Raw genomic sequence first — 17,219 nt, 5'->3', positions numbered from 1 at the left:
CATGAAATTTTGCCTTAATTTTCCAAACCTTTTTTAACCAGAACCTCTGGAAGGTTTAGATTTGAACAAGTGAAGACAACAATGTCAAGATTGAAAAATTTGGGTATAGATGTATAAAATTGTAGAATTTCTGTCAAGAAAGCCCCATGGATTTTTTGAGACAGAAAGCATCGAAGCGTTTGTATCTAAACATGAGTGAAAAGTCGAAGGTGGAGTAAATTCTGCGCGTCATGGATTTTTTTTTGGAGACAGAAAACTTTAGATAAAGGAGTCCTTGGAGTTCAATGTTTGATCTTTTACCTGACCTTTCAATTGTAAATTTCAAGAGCTCATGTTGACACTTTCCAATGTATGCCTTGGCTGTCAAATCTTTGAAGGGCTGAATTATCTCTCTGTGCCAAAGTTTACCAAATTGCGGTGCATTTTACATATGAAACGAATAGTCAAATTGTAGATTTACTTGTTCTTGATTCTTGACCGCTTTTGACTAACAACAACTCCAAATATCATGCAGACATCTAGTATAGCAGTTGGATCTCTAGTATGGGTGGAGCATCCTGAGGAAGCCTGGATAGATGGGGAAGTTGTGGAAGTTAATGGAGGAGAAATTAAAGTGGCCTGTACATCAGGAGAGGAAGTGAGTATTCTATTGTTGACACTATTTCCACATTGGTAATTTTGATATTGGTATGATCAATTATCTTTCTTAGATATTGTTCTGGCATCATGTTCCTTTTTCTTGAATGTTCATATGCTGTTTTCATTGACCAAACGTAAGCCAACTGTATATATGCTGGTTTTCACATGTTATGGGAGTCTCTCTTCCTGTGTGCGCGCAACTGCGCAAAGTGGGGGGCTGGGGTGGGGAGGTACAACTTGCAATTATTTCAGTTTTCTTGGCATTCAGGGAGGTTGTCAGGGTGTCTGAACCAGAGCATAGAGAAAGTATCATCTAGCTAATATGGGAGCCTGCTCCAAATGGCTGGAAACTTCCTTGGTCTAGTTTTGCCCCAAGAGAATAACTTACACTCGAGACAATGCATAAATCTACAGTATACATGATTGGGTTCACTATATATGAGGCTAGTTTCAATTGGACCTGACCTGATAGATTCTAGCAGGGCATGCCCAATATGCTGAGGATAAGGTAGTTTCTTTAACATTAAAGTTCTGTTGTACATCTGAGCTTATGAGATGTTTATAAGCATGTATTGATAGAACCAGTGTTTCGTTCAGTATCTTACTTGTCCTGCAATTTTTGCACTGATCAGATAAAAGAAGAGCTTGATGATTGTATTGGTCTGTGGATCCTCAAGGTGGGATCATTTTGTCATTGAGAATGGATATTCAGTATCTATAAACTCGTTGTTTTTTCGTATTTTTGTCTTGTAGATTACAGCTAATGCAGCAAAGGCCTATCCAAAAGATCCTGAGGCTCCGGCCTGTGGCGTGGATGATATGACCAAGCTTGCTTATCTGCATGAACCAGGCGTTCTGCAGAATTTGAAATCTCGATATGATGTTAATGAAATATATGTGAGTCTGTTTAGTGGATTACATTTTGCATCTTCCCTCTAGACGTTCTTAAAATCAAGGATACTGTTTTGCATCTTCCCTAAAACTTCACTCCCCACCTTTATTAAGCATAACCTTTTGTATTACTGTATGTGACACTGATACACTTCTAGTCTTTCCTTGAGAAAGTGCTTTACTCTGCAATTTTCACTGCGTCCTTTCATAATTATTCTTTTTCTTTTGGACTATTCTATAAGCATATTTTCTTCATTCTGCTACTGCATCAGAAACTTCACTTTCGCAACAGCCTTTTCAAAATTCTTTCCAGTAGAAAATCATGAAGCTAAAAGCAGGTGGTTTTTGTAGACCTATACTGGTAACATATTGATAGCAGTGAACCCCTTTCAACGGTTGCCCCATCTCTACAATGATGATGTGATGGAAAAGTACAAAGGAATGGGACTGGGAGAGCTGAGCCCACATCCTTTTGCCATTGCTGATGGTGCTTACAGGCAATACATTTTTCTTCAAGATCTCAATTTATGCCCCTGCTATTTCTTACAGTTGTTTCTAATAAAATACTTCTGAATGCTAATTTAGGCAAATGATTAAAGAGGGTATAAGCCAGTCAATTTTGGTTAGTGGAGAAAGTGGAGCTGGTAAAACTGAAAGCACTAAAATGCTAATGTGTTATCTTGCTCATATGGGAGGCAGCTCAAAGTCAGAGGGGCGGAGTGTGGAGCAGCAAGTACTTGAGGTTTGTATCTCAATTAGATAACTTCTTCTTTTTAATTATGTCTACGTAAATGATGTTGATCCTTTTTTATTTTTACCCCCTCCCCGTACACCCTGGAACAGATAAAAATGAGTTGAAATTTTCATGTAAACTTACTTGTAGACTCTAGTGAACTTTTCCTTTCTGACCTCTGCTCTTCGCTTCTTTTCACAGTCGAGTCCCGTTCTGGAAGCTTTTGGTAATGCAAAGACAGTGAGAAATAACAATTCAAGGTCTGTCAGTTTTGACTATTAACATATCTTTTGTCTTATGTTTATGATTGATTTGCTGATCAAAGTTTTGCTTCAAACAATAAACATGCTCTCTGGTTGCAGCCGCTTCGGCAAGTTTGTTGAGCTTCAGTTCAATAGTAGGGGTAGGATTTCTGGTGCTGCAATCAGAACTTACTTGCTAGAAAGATCACGTGTTTGCCAAGTGTCTGATCCAGAAAGAAACTATCATTGTTTTTATCTGCTTTGTGCTGCACCAGCAGAGGTAATCTATAGTTGCTGTTGGGAGCAGATATATGATTGTCTCATATGTGAATTATATGGCTGAAATATATGCTGAGTTGTACATGTTGCTTAGATCTTCGATATTAAACTACTCTTTTCTTTATTCAAATTATAAAAGTTAATTTGTAACACATTTTCATTCTTAAAGTCATTAACTGTGAATACTGGACATTGTGGATTTCTGTCTACCCATCTTAATTTGAAAATCACATTATTCCAAATGGTTCTACTTTTTCTGAATTGGTCTTGATTGCGACCTTGGTCTAAAATTAAATCATGAAGCACACTGCACTAGGCACTATTGAGCTGTTAGTGGTGTTTATTTTTTCTTATATTTTTATAATTCTTAAGTTTATCATAACAGTCATGTTTCTTGTCAACATCAAATCTGTTGTTTGCTAATTCTATTCTCCCAAATATGGCTAATATAAAACTTCTGGTAATCTATCCTCGCTTCTCCTGTCACAATTTTCAGTATACAAATTGAAGTTGGAGTATCTATCTAATAGGACTCCCTCCAAACGTAACACAGAATTTTCCATTTTATCTGTGCTAAGGTACTTTTGCATCTGAAAATTCCAATAAATGATGAATTAGATTACCATTCAGCATTGCATTTCAATCTGATCATTAGGTTTCTGTGCCTTTGTTTGCATTTTATTTTCTTGATCTTCAGTAAGTCTTGAAGTTACTGATGGAAGTTCCCTGGTATTACAACATTTAATCTCTATACTACAAAGAAAGTTTTGTTACTTATGATGCATTTTTCTTTATTATATCATCTTTTATGCACTAAAGCGGGCAACCTGGATCACTAAATCTTTCTTCTATTCTTTTGTTTCTTGAAATGGTCAACATGAATGAACCTTGTGCAATGGAGGAAAACATTATTGTGTCTCTTGAGTTCCAATTCTTTTTGCTTGCCTGAAGAGACTAGGAAAGAAAATTTTAACTGATGAGGTTTCTTAGTTTTGGTCATTTCAGTATGATGTTAGCCTGAAGTCATTCTTTTTCTCCCAACTTTCTCTTGCTCTCATGCTTTCTGACAGGATAGAGAAAAATACAAATTGGGAGATCCAAGGACTTTTCATTATCTGAACCAGTCAAATTGCATTCAATTGGCTGGAGTTGATGATTCCAAAGAATATGTTGATACACGGAGGGCTATGGATGTAGTTGGGATCAGCTCTGATGAGCAGGTATAAACGTCTTGATGTTGTTTGTGTTGATATGCTTTGCTTCAGATTTATTGGTAAGACATTTTATTTACAGGATGCAATTTTCCGAGTCGTGGCGGCCATCCTTCACTTGGGGAATATTGAGTTTGGAAAGACAAGTGATGGTGATGCTTCACAACCCAAGGACGATCAGTCGCGATTCCATCTGAAAACATCAGCTGAACTTTTGATGTAATTATTTTCTTGTATTTGCAGTTTTTTGTATACATTCTTGATATTTCTCATACTTCACGTGAGTCTCTTTTAGGTGCAATGAGAAAGCTCTTGAAGACTCCTTGTGCAAACGTGTCATGGTTACTCGTGATGAGACCATAACAAAAAGTCTAAATCCAAATGATGCAGCAGTCAGTAGAGATGCTCTGGCTAAAATTATCTATTCAAGATTGTTTGATTGGTTTGTGATACAAAAATATAACATTTAATAAAATCTTGATTACGTGTATGCTATACTAAGGTTTAACTGCGTTTTGGATCAGGCTTGTCAACAAGATCAACAATTCTATTGGCCAAGATCCTGAATCAAAATTCTTAATTGGGGTGCTGGATATTTATGGCTTCGAGAGTTTCAAGACAAACAGGTGCTTAACCGGTATGCTTAATTCTCAACATAATGGAAATTAATACCCTACAGAATACTCCAAACTGTTTTTGTTGCTGTTGTGCTGGTAATTCTTATATCGGTAATAGTATACCAATTATGAATATGTTATGCACAAGTTCGTGTACCTAAAGAAATAATTCTAATAGTATGCAAGCCTCTCCTATTAGCAGTTATGTTCTAAATTATATTATCAGTCCTTTGGATGCTAAAACCAGTTTTTTGCTTGAAAAGCTTTATAGTTGTGCTGTTTGGATTATTTTCTTACTAAACCTTACTGTTGGGATCCTTTTCTAGTGCTTATTTTTCTGAATTTTTGCACTTCTCTTGTAGTTTCGAGCAATTTTGCATAAATTTGACGAATGAGAAACTGCAGCAACATTTCAACCAGGTTTGTGTACAAAATTTTGTAGCCTATTATTCTTGCTAAATAAAATTCTAGAAACTTTTATTTGCCAAAAATCTGGATGAGATAAAAAAGAACACGAGTTTGGATCTCAGATGATACTTATATTTTGGGCAGCACGTTTTCAAGATGGAGCAAGAAGAGTATACTCGTGAAGAAATTGACTGGAGTTACATAGAATTTGTTGATAATCAAGATATTCTTGATCTTATTGAAAAGGTTTGCTTATTATTTCTTTTCTTGTTTAATATTATTATTGTTTCCTCATATCTGAAAAATTTCAGCTTATAGTCCTCCAATAAAAATTTGGGGATCAAAGAAGTTATATTTAAGGTTTTTTTAGCTTGTTTTTGTAAGCTTTGGTCTGTTAGTTTCAAATGATTGATTTGCTTCAATGATCAATTATGGGAGTCTCTGTGTCTTTTGGGTATTGGGTATGTGGATGTGTGTGTTATCTTACACAAAATGTAACAATATTGACAATTTGTATTATATAATTTTATACTTAAGATCATTGATGTGGTTCCAACTACAATTGTTTCAATAAATTTCTTTAAGGTAAATTCTGTTAAACAAAAATGAACTTCAAATAATTTTAACATTATTGTTTCTTTGCTTGAGCATTGTGTATGGTTTGTGCATTCAGTCCTTCAATTTTCTGAACAAAATCATTTCGTGTTGACATCAAGAAATTTTATCGTAAGCTATAAAAGTCTTTATCTTTTGATAGGTATAGATGATCAAATAAACATGTGTCATTTATACAAGATACCAAGGGGCAAGGGTAATATCCATTTAATGCCAAAGAATTAGTGGGATTCTTCTAACAATCAATTATTTATTACGAACAAATATAAGTGCAAGTGTTATTAATGGCAGTTAATATCCAAGACACATATAATAGTTTTTGCCTAAAGATATCTTTTCACATCCTAAGCTTGTATTTTCATAAAACAAGAATATTCACCTCTTTTATCAATTATTTGGATTAATATCATTCTCGTGTTTTTAATATTCTATTAGTTTCTTATCATATGTTAAGCTACTGCAGCCTGAAAACTTACACATTTTTCATTCCTTTATGTGATCTCGCATTTATAAAATATTTATGCACTAGTCAAAGATTTGAGCAAAATAGTTGTGTTCTTAAATGTGCGACTTCTTTTTCTTATATTATCCAACACCGAGAGGGGATAACAAAAGTCTTGTGTGTAGAAGGTCTATCTTTTTTATTTTAATCTAACTTCTTAATCTTTCTTGTGTTTGATACATAACTTTATGGGATTTGTTTCAGAAACCTGGTGGCATTATTGCTCTTCTTGATGAGGCATGGTATGTTTTATTTTGAATTTGGGAGCTTTCTTAATTTTTGGCCATGTAATGCATTATTTGATAACTGCCTAAATGGCTTCATTCTTGTAGTATGTTTCCGAGATCTACACATGAGACATTTGCGGAGAAGCTCTACCAGACATTCAAAGATCACAAGCGTTTCACCAAGCCAAAATTATCGAGGACTGGGTTTACGATTTGCCATTATGCGGGTGATGTATGCACATGTTGCGTTATGCAATTAAGAATAACAGTGAAATTGAAGTATATAGCTCTAGAAAGCTGCCTATTGCTTCACAACTTCACTTTCATAGAGCATACACTGGTTGCAGGTCACTTATCAGACAGAACTGTTCTTGGATAAGAACAAAGACTATGTTGTTGCTGAGCATCAGGCTCTCCTCAGCGCTTCAAATTGCTCCTTTGTCTCTGGACTTTTCCCACCTTTGCCTGAGGAATCTTCTAAATCATCGAAATTTTCTTCTATTGGTTCTCGTTTTAAGGTTAGTCTAGTTTATATATCCTTGAACATTGGAAGCTATATTGATCTTGTCCTGTCCAGTTTCATCCCCTTTGTTGTTGTTCTGTACAGCAACAGCTGCAATCTCTGCTTGAGACACTTAGTGCCACGGAACCGCACTACATTCGTTGTGTTAAGCCTAATAATCTTCTAAAGCCTCATATTTTTGAGAACAGTAATGTTCTACAGCAACTTCGTTGTGGGGTGAGGGTTCTTTTCTTTTATGATATTTTCCAAATTGCTTTATAATTGTAACCGCCACCAATTTATCATCATCATTATATTTGTGTTCTCATTTGGATTTCTCGCATTGCCAAGCACTGTGAAATTACTAAATATTGGTTTCCAGGGAGTCATGGAGGCTATCAGGATCAGTTGTGCTGGATATCCCACCCGCAAAACTTTTGATGAGTTCTTGACTCGCTTCAAAGTTCTTGCGCCTAATGCATTGAATGGGAGGTAAACTAAAAAATTCATTATCTGTCTTACCGCTGAAAAGTGTCTGCTTGCCCTGAATGCAAATATGCGATGAAGTTGTCTCCTTAAGTATTACCAGATCCTTGTGCAAAACATATGAGAATGAAGATCTATCTACCACTAAACTGATGTGGAATACCCACGTAAATATAATTTGATGATAGAAAGAATGCGTTGTTTACCACTTCTCTGTGCCCAGAACACTTTCGAATTCTTTTTTATACAACTTCAGGTAACTAACAATCAAGTAAGGACTTTGAGAAATGGAAATTTATTTAGTTCTAGAACCTTCAACAGCATGGTTTTATCCATACCATGTGAAATGGAATCATCTTGGTCCTGTCCTTGTGAGCTAAGATCAGTGGTTTTTTTGTTGGGTTTTATTTCGGTAGTTTCAAAGTGATGATGGAGAGAGAAGTTTCGTTAGTTTTTGCATATTGCTTTTGCAATTATCCTCAGACAATTTATTTGAAATAATTGCAATACAGAATGAGTTTCATGTTGATAACACTTTCTGCAGTACGCTATGTTATTAATAAAAAACCTAAGAGCATGGTGGAGAGATCAAGAGACCTTTGGCATGCATATTCAACAGAATCTGATTTTCTATGCATCACCTAAATCCTAACTGTCTAAGGGGGAAAAGAGTTCAAGTCTTGTCCTGCTCCCCTCATCTAAGGTCTAGTCTAGCATTCTATCTTTTCTGGTCGCGAGCTATGTGATCCAGTTTCCATCATTCCGCAGAATGTTCGATGCAACACCAACCTAGTTTTGGTGAAAATCATAGGTGTATCAAATTGATCTTAACAATTGAATTCTAGTGGATTGATGAGTAACGACTGACAAGCTTCTCAGAGGAGATAGTTGCGGAAATTTCAACTGTGTTTGTGCTGTCGCAATACTGAGTTATGGGGAGTGAAAAGTGTAGTTCGAGATGGTGCAAAGTGCATAACTAGCTCATTAGTGCCCAGAAACAACCTAAAACATAAAGGCTTAGCTCCTTGAGAGTTTGAAAAATAATAAAGGACAAAATCAAAGTACAAACAAGGAAAACTACTAATCATTCTTAGTCTTTTAGGACATCGCCGTGAAATTTCTTAGCTGTGTAAAAACTTAGTTAAATGACTCTTAATATTCAAGGATTATGTACCTCATAATTGACTACAAAAACCTACTCTAATTAGGAACCGACTTTGCTAGAGAAGTACATAGTCCTTCTACTAAGACTGTGCTTAGAAGTCCTATGAGATAATTTATTAACACTATTGTACATAAACTAGTCGGAACCACGCACGTCGCAAGTAATGCTTATTACCTCGAGAAAATAATTATATTATTTAAAAATTTAATTAAGTAAACATGTAAGTTATTTAACAAATTAAGAAACATTATTTGAAATTTAATAAGTACTTTATAAATGAAAAGATTCTATTGAATAAGTTTAATGAATTTGAACTTTTAAAAATTATTGTAAAAGCTTTTATTCAATGAAAATTGAAAAGCTAAATAAAAATATAGCTAGATTAGTGGTTATGTAAACACATGGTTCGTTATTCTTTAGCTTGTTCAATTTTGTTGGCAGGAGAAATACTCTTGCTAGTTTCATGAATTTTTTGGATTTTCTTGATGAAATTATTAATTATCTCCCATTTAATTGGCATATGAATTTTAATGTCATCTTTCTCATTCATTTTTTAATATTTCCATCATTTATATATTTATAAAAGTACGAATGGCCCCAGGTTAACCTTATAATAACATTAGTCCTAAGGATAATTATGTAAATCAATTTACTTATTAACCCATACTAATGAATTTTTACATTTATTATTTACTTTCACTAATTACCTTTTCACACTATTAATTACTTTTCACATTGTTCTTATTTTAATCATATTAATTTTTTTCTATTGTATTCATAATGTATATACCTATTGGATAAAAATTCCCTTATGATATAACATGATCTAACTAAAAAAATTCATAAAAATTAAAAGGAATAAATAAATTAAGAAATTACCTAGCATAAATATAAATAAGAATTAGGCAGATCACTTGTCGTATTGAAGTAGGTTAAATAAAAAATAAAATTAATGAAATAAACTGTCATGTAAAATAAATATTTTGAAAAATAAGACAGGTTAAAGGACAAATGGAAATCAATTAAATCACTTATTCTCTATAAAAAAATACTTTTTTTTAGTAAAATAAGATTAAAATGTTAAAAAAAATACCCTAAAGATATAACCTGACATGACTAGAAAATTTAATTAAATATATTGTCATGTAAAACACAAACTTTTAGGAGTAAAACAGGTTAAAAGACAAATGAGAATAAATTGAATCACTTGTCTCCTGTAAAAAGCACTTTCAATTTTTAGTAAGATAGACCAAAATGGGAGCATTTAAAGTATAACACTGCATATGTTATATGATTTTTTTCATTCATCTATAATTGACAATTGTCAAGAATATGTTAAAGTAGTGGATTATATTATTATGCAATTTTCTTTCCATTATTATAAGAGAATATAAGAGAAGTGATTCATTATATTATAGCATTTTCTTTCCATGTCCTTTTTAAGTAGTGTTAATTAATAAGATATAATTAAAGTCCAAAAAGAATTAAAAAGCACCCCATAAATTATAGAATAATTATACCGAGAAATTATATAATTATGTTAATTTTCTGCTAATGATTTTCTTCATTTCTTAATTGACAATCGTCAAGAATATTGTAAAGTAAATGTATGCATAATACAATATCAATAGAAAATAAAAAATTAATAGTAAAACAATGAAGTGCATTAATACATCTCTATGAGATGTTAAACATAGATTCTGTAGATATATGTATTACTCATACTATAGAACATCAACATGAATAAAAAAGAATGAGAACATAATAGAGGCATGTTCTTTTCTCCTAAAGATACAGATTATTATATTTAGAAATTCTATCTAAAAGTTTCAATATATTTCAATACATTAGTAAGATTACTCAATGATTTTGACTACAAGTGATCTTTTCATGATTATATTACCTATTCAAGTCCGTGTATTGCGTTTAGAACATCACATATGATTTTTCGAAGATTGAATCAAAGATGCCTAAGGCTTCTCAATTGAAACATATTTTTTTTAATGCCTTAAATAGTATATTTTTAAATTATTTAGACATAATAAAAATTAAAAGTTACACTTTCAATAATGTTCAAAACGAATTAAACAACTTCATTCATCAAATAAGTAGAAATTAATATTTTAATTCAACTATGAACATAAAGGATAGAATCAATAAGGTCTTATTTTTTAAAAATATCTAAAATTCAACGGCATACTATAAAACTTGTCACTTCCAAAACACTAGTTAGAAAATAGTATGATAATAAAGATAAAAGTTAACATTAAATCGATAGCCTATTCACAATTTAGATTGATTTTACAGTAGAAACTAAAGTTACTAGGCTATCAGTGATCAAGTTTGATTATTTAAATATTTAACTTCATGTACTCTTTATATTATTTATGCACACAAGATGTATTAGGATAGAATCTTTATATTTAGCTTAATGAATAGAATCTTTTTATTTATAAAGTATTTATTCAAAATAGTTTTTCGTTATTTATGAAATACCTTATATTTTTACTTAATTAAGCTTTTAAATAATATAATCATTTAGTCGAGGTAATAAGCATTACACACAACGCACGTGGTTCCAACTATTCTTATCAAAATACTGCATCATGTTTCTTATCAATTTGATATATTGACTTTATCAACGTTACTTCAAATTTTAAAGCAATCAAGACTAAGTGAATTAATTGATGTTTTACTCTTGATTTCCTTCTTTAATAGGGAATGTATCTTTATAGTTGCATTAATCACAACATTCATTTTTTTTCCATTAGTTCTATCTTTTGCTACTATTTCTTAGTAGCATGCTACTAAACTAATTTTTTTGTAGCATGAATTTTAGATATATTTAATAGATGTTCAAAGGCTCATATCTCTATAATATTTGGAATTATGTTATAAAGTAAAAAAATAGTAATTTTGACAATCAAAATTAAAACATCGGTAACTTTATTAAATTAAAAAAAAAAATTATACTTAAAAGATAAGAAATTGATAAATTATTCACATTATTGCACTAACATTTACATTCTTGTACTAAAAAATGAAAACTAAAGATACAAAAAGATATTGTTTTCTTGCTAATAGATATAACAAAATACAGTTAAAATTCAAATCAAATTTGAAATGTGATAAAAAAAAAAAATTAGCGGCATGTTCTAAAAATGCAAGTAAACTCTTAATTTATAGGGCACATATATATAGCTGCACGAATTTAAATTAAATAAGCTAGACATGTGAGATGCTTCTAATTATCTAAAGAAAATTCTTTTTAAACAAATTTAAATTCTAATAACATGGCAATTAGAACTAATAAAATATGACCTAACAATATAACTTATAATTTAAGTAACTTATGATTATTAAGTTTCAGTTTTCATTGATTTCACATATAGGAGTATTGTTAATATGAATAAAAATTGGTATTTTGGATATACACATGGTGATTGTTTAGGAGTAGCATTTAAACCTTGTGATATTGTTTTACAAGGAGCAATTCTATCGTATATTGTTAAAAAATTTAAAATTTTATTCACTGATAATTTGTTCTATTGTATTACAGATGAATGAAGAAATTCATATAACATACGCAGTAGTTACACTTCAGATGCTGAAATTACATTTTAGTCTATCTTACTACAATTTAAAAGTGTTTTTTTATAAGGGATTAGCGATTTAATTGATTCTCATTCGTCTCTTAACCTGTTTTACTCTTCAAAATTTTTGTTTTACATGAAAATTTATTTAATTTATTTTCATTTTTCATTTGACCTATTTTAATATGATAAGTGATTTAACTAATTCTCATTTATATCTATGCTAGAAAATTTCTCAATGCATTAACTCTTTTCATTTTCCATGAACTTTTCTAGTTATTTCGTGTTATATCATTAGGGTATTTTTAACATTTTAATCTATTTACCTAAGAAAGTGTTTTTTATAAGGGATAAGTTGATTTAATTGATTCTCATTTGTTTTTTTACCTGTTTTACTCTTCAAGTTTTGTGTTTTACATGATAATTTATTTAATTAATCTTCTAGTCATGTGATGTTGTACCTTTAGGGTATTTTCTAACATTTTAGTCTTATCTACCTACTAAAATTATTTTTTTATAGAGTATAATTGATTCCCATTTGTCTTTTAACCTATCTTATCTTTCGTAATATTTATTTTACATGACAATTTATTTCATTAATTTCATTTGTTATTTAACCTATTTTAATATGACAAGTGATTTGACTAAATCTTACTTATATTTATGCTGGGTAATTTCTAAATTTATTAAATTCTTTTAATTTTTATAAAATTTTTTAGTCACTTCATGTTATATCATAGGGGAATTTTTACGCAGTAGGTATATATATTATAATATAATAGAAAAAAAATAATATGATTAAAATAAGTACAATGTGAAAAGTAATTAATAAAAGTATATGATAAATGTAAAAAGTAATTAGTATTGGTATAAGTAAATTGATTTACATAATTATCCTTAGGAATAATGTTATTATAAGGTTAATTTGGGTAAACCTAAAAATTGAAGAAACTTTTAGAGCTATTTATACTTTTATAAATATATAGATATAGATTAACACTCTTCTTCATCTAGAAATTCTTTACTTGTCTTTGACTCTTGTTGATTTGCTGGAGAACTGTACAATGTGACATATAATAAGGAAAAACAAAAGACAAGAAGTTAGAAATACACCTAAAAGCAAGACAGACAAAGGAGTGAAGCACTTCGAAAGCTGTGTGATACAAGGAAAGATGATTTACTTAGCATGCATAAAACAGAAGTAATGAAGATGACATGAAATGATGCAAAGTTTCCATCAATACCAAGCGCTTGATGTAACTTCCTACAAGTAGTGGAAAAGGAGAATTTGTACAGCTTAATCTATGATCATCCATTTTAAGTGTTTTTCTCAACTCTTTCTTTGTGCCCAGCACCTAGACAAATGATTTTCTTATTCTTTTGTTGGATTGTGTGTGTGTCTTTCAGAGATTTGTCTACCTGCACTACTTCCTTTTGAATTTCTTTTCACTTCTTCGTTCTCTTTGCTTGACATAAACTCTGTGTTTTACTGCCCTTTTTTGTTTTTATGCAATTTAAGTTTAATTCCCAAAATATTTGTTTCTAGTGTCTTCTTCGATTCCTTTGGACTACTTACTTTAGACTTCTTAGCGTTGCATTGTATTTATTTTGACACTGACTTCTTGCTCCTTATATTTTGATAGTTCTGATGAGATCACAGCTTGCAAGAGACTTCTGGAGAAAGCTGACCTTAAAGGTTTCCAGGTACTTTTCATTGTGCTTACTTTATCATGATTGCATCAGGTAAAGAAGCTTGTATGATTTATAACGTCTTCATGCTTTGAATTTATGTGGATTGTAACTCAACATTATGTCTTCTCTAAAGATGAAATGCAAGATTTTAACCATGACATTTCAATATTTTACCAAGTGATTGGTTCGCATTTCACTGTCAAGATATTCTTTTTCTGATATGGTTGTGCTGCTGTATATGGCCATTTAAACACGAGGGAAACGAGAGCAATTTGTTTGAATACTTGCACTGATGGTAGTACTTCTATCTATATGAAATATGCTTACAATGATTATTCAGATGAATATTCTCAACTAGTATTCCTCTCTTGTGAGTATTACTTTCTCAACTCATCTTCCTTTGTCGAATTCTATTAAAATAGAGAAGTATCCTTTGTCCATCTTCTTTGTAGGCTGTTCTCCTTAAGGTTGTCACTTTTAATATTCATTCTACTTGGAACTAAACAGTAATAATGTGTTGTAGTATGCATTAAAAACTGCAGCTGCTAATATCTTAAAAATATGGTTTTCTCCAGCTTGGCAAGACAAAAGTGTTTCTCAGAGCTGGTCAGATGGCGGAATTAGATACTGTTCGCAATCAGGTCCTTGGAGTATCTGCTTCCAAAATCCAGAGAAAGTTCCGCACATATTTGGCACGGAAAAGCTTCTTGTCATTACGCAACTCTGCTATACAAATCCAGACCCTGTCTAGAGGTATTGATTAGTTTGCAAGGTTCTTCTTTTATTCTTTAACCTATGTTAATATATATAACTTATCTAGTGCTCATAATCATTCCTTTCTGCTAATTATATTTTATTTGCATTATTAGGGCAAGTTGCACGCCGTATTTATGAGCATAAGAGGAGAATAGCTGCTGCTACGACCATCCAGAAAGATATGCGCATGTCCGTTTCTAGGAAAGCTTATACATTATTGCGCTCTTCTGCTGTTTGTATTCAAGCAGGAATGCGAGGGATGGCTGCACGTGATGAGCTTCTACGTAGACGTCGGAATAGAGCAGCTATTGCTATCCAGGTAATTTCATGCACAAGAAAGGTAGCATAGTTTTGTATATGTATGCTTTCTTTCTACCTGCTTTAATTACTCTCTCTAACCTGGAGTGATTACGGTGTGATTTTGGTTTTTTTAAGCTATTTTCAAAATTGTCAATGGCAGTTTTATAATTTTTAAATTGATACTTTCAAATAAAAAATTAGGAGTGTAGGCTATGTGGGTTGGGCCAATTTAGGTAATTTCTTTGCCCAACCCAATATTTACGGTTTTTGAGTAGGTCACGCAAACCTAGGCCACAATCATAAAAACTGCACTTTTCGATTTAATTGGGTCAGGGTGAGTAAGGGCGGTTTTTGCAGGCTTTAGCATAAAGTCAATAATAAACTAAATTCAAAGTTTAACTATTCTAGTTATATAAAAATTTTAATCTCAAAATACATATTCTAAAGTCATAAATAAAAATCTATATATGAAATAAATTAATAACGGTCATCCTATGGTCTCTCTCAAGTTTCCAGAAACATCTACAGTATAAACTATAAGTATCAACTATTGACTGATGTCCGAGCTTCATGTATTGTAACTTCATGAATTCCAAACATACAAAAGAAAAGATAAGTATTAAGAAAATTTTCATACTTTGATTTATTATTAAAAAAAAAAGAATATAACTATTCTATTTTTATGCACTTTCAATGACAAAATATTATTAGTATGCAACGTATATGTAACATATATTTTATTTTAATTTACCACAAAGGAAGTGGATAAAATACTTGATTGAGTTTAATAATAAAAGAGGATATTCTGTTTTTAATGGAGGAAATAAGATAATATGAGAAATTAAAAAACTTAAAGAATAACACTATAAATTAGAAATATAATGATGGTTTATATATTTTTATTAATTCATAATTAATACAATTTATAGTGCTGAAATAACATGTGTATACTAGTTCAATTTTAATTGTGCAGAATATATAACTTTTTGTTCTCTTTTTTATTCTTTTTGTATATCTAGTATTTGTTTAATTAGAATATAATTAACATAAATGTAAAGATATGAGATATCAATTACATTGTGCAAAATATAAATACTTATACATGGTTATATATTTATATTTATTAAAGAAGAATACAAATAAATATAAAAATTTTACCAAGTTTATTTTATGAATAAGATTGTGAAAAAGTCCTTATTTTCAATTAAATGATATAGAAGTTGATCATAATAATATATAAAATAAAATAAGATATTAAGATGATTATGAAGCCATATTATAATGATACAATGATATCATCCATTTACTTCTTGGATTTATTAATTGTATAAAAAATATAAAAGTTGACTAATTAATTTCATTTGCGTATGTATACATATATATTATACAATATCAATAAAAATATTGCAATTTTTGTTGTTGTCTTAAATATTAATTTATGTATTATCAAAACTTTGGTATGAATTTATAAAGAATCCTAGTATATTATTACTATTACTATTACTATTACTATTACTATTGTATGTCTTAGAAGAAGAGAATGAATTCTTTTTTCCTATTCATCAATTGTGAGGGTATATATACAAGTATAGAAATCCTATAATAGGAAACAGAATATCCTATATTAATTAGGATAAATCAACTCTGTAATTCCTATTATTTAGCCTACAACAGCCTATGTAATCCCCACAAATCAACCTATGTATAATCTATAGCACTCCCCTTCAAACTTGAGCATTAGATATTAATCATACCTAGCTTGTTACATAGATAATCAATTCGGACCCTGCTAACAACCTGTAGTTATCAAACCCTCTTGAATGTTTTCACGAATGAAATGACAATTAATCAATATGTTTCGTTTGTTAATGAAAGGCTGGATTGGAAGCAATGTGAAGTGCAACTTGATTTTCACACCATAGCTTTGCAGGTACTTAGACCTTAATTCTTACTTTAGTGAGGAGCTCATATACCCATATGACTTTACACACAGATTTGGCCATAGCTCTGTATTTAGCTTCCGCATTTGATTGTGAGACTACATTGTGTTTTTCACTCTTCCACCATTCCACGTAACCAAATTTCCCCCAACAAAAACACAATATCCTAAGTAGATCTCCTATCTTCTTTACACCCTGCCCGATCAGAATTTGAAAAACATTCAATCCTAGTATGACCATGATTGCCATATAGGATTCCACGTCCAGGAGCCCCTTTTAAATAGTGCAGAACTTGTTCTACTGCTTTCCAATGATCAACAGTTGGTGATGACATGTACAATATTAGGACGTGCCATAGTAAGATGATTAAACTTTCCAATAAGTCCTTTGTACGTCTCAGGATCCGCAAACAATTCACCTT

General features: G+C 31.1%; 1 protein-coding gene across 1 annotated transcript in view; it reads left to right on the top strand.

Annotated features, from left to right (window-relative positions):
- The window catches only part of LOC105172033 (myosin-6), a 32,888-nt gene continuing 15,669 nt past the window's right edge, over positions 1-17,219 (top strand). Inside the window, exons 1-21 of the mRNA XM_020697447.2 lie at positions 1-209; positions 515-637; positions 1,393-1,536; positions 1,882-2,027; positions 2,116-2,272; positions 2,465-2,523; positions 2,626-2,785; positions 3,855-4,004; positions 4,078-4,214; positions 4,291-4,437; positions 4,520-4,621; positions 4,975-5,032; positions 5,165-5,266; positions 6,342-6,379; positions 6,470-6,596; positions 6,712-6,882; positions 6,972-7,103; positions 7,249-7,358; positions 13,754-13,814; positions 14,378-14,555; positions 14,672-14,877. Coding sequence (XP_020553106.1) covers positions 147-209; positions 515-637; positions 1,393-1,536; positions 1,882-2,027; positions 2,116-2,272; positions 2,465-2,523; positions 2,626-2,785; positions 3,855-4,004; positions 4,078-4,214; positions 4,291-4,437; positions 4,520-4,621; positions 4,975-5,032; positions 5,165-5,266; positions 6,342-6,379; positions 6,470-6,596; positions 6,712-6,882; positions 6,972-7,103; positions 7,249-7,358; positions 13,754-13,814; positions 14,378-14,555; positions 14,672-14,877 — 2,571 coding nt within the window. The 5' untranslated portion in view covers positions 1-146. The remainder of the gene's footprint in view (positions 210-514; positions 638-1,392; positions 1,537-1,881; positions 2,028-2,115; positions 2,273-2,464; positions 2,524-2,625; positions 2,786-3,854; positions 4,005-4,077; positions 4,215-4,290; positions 4,438-4,519; positions 4,622-4,974; positions 5,033-5,164; positions 5,267-6,341; positions 6,380-6,469; positions 6,597-6,711; positions 6,883-6,971; positions 7,104-7,248; positions 7,359-13,753; positions 13,815-14,377; positions 14,556-14,671; positions 14,878-17,219) is intronic.

This window comes from Sesamum indicum, linkage group LG10 (genome assembly GCF_026168435.1).
Source record: "Sesamum indicum cultivar Baizhima isolate 11 linkage group LG10, ASM2616843v1, whole genome shotgun sequence".
NCBI lineage: Eukaryota > Viridiplantae > Streptophyta > Magnoliopsida > Lamiales > Pedaliaceae > Sesamum > Sesamum indicum.
Note: the sequence above shows the minus strand (reverse complement) of the source record. Positions and strands in the feature narration are given on the sequence as shown.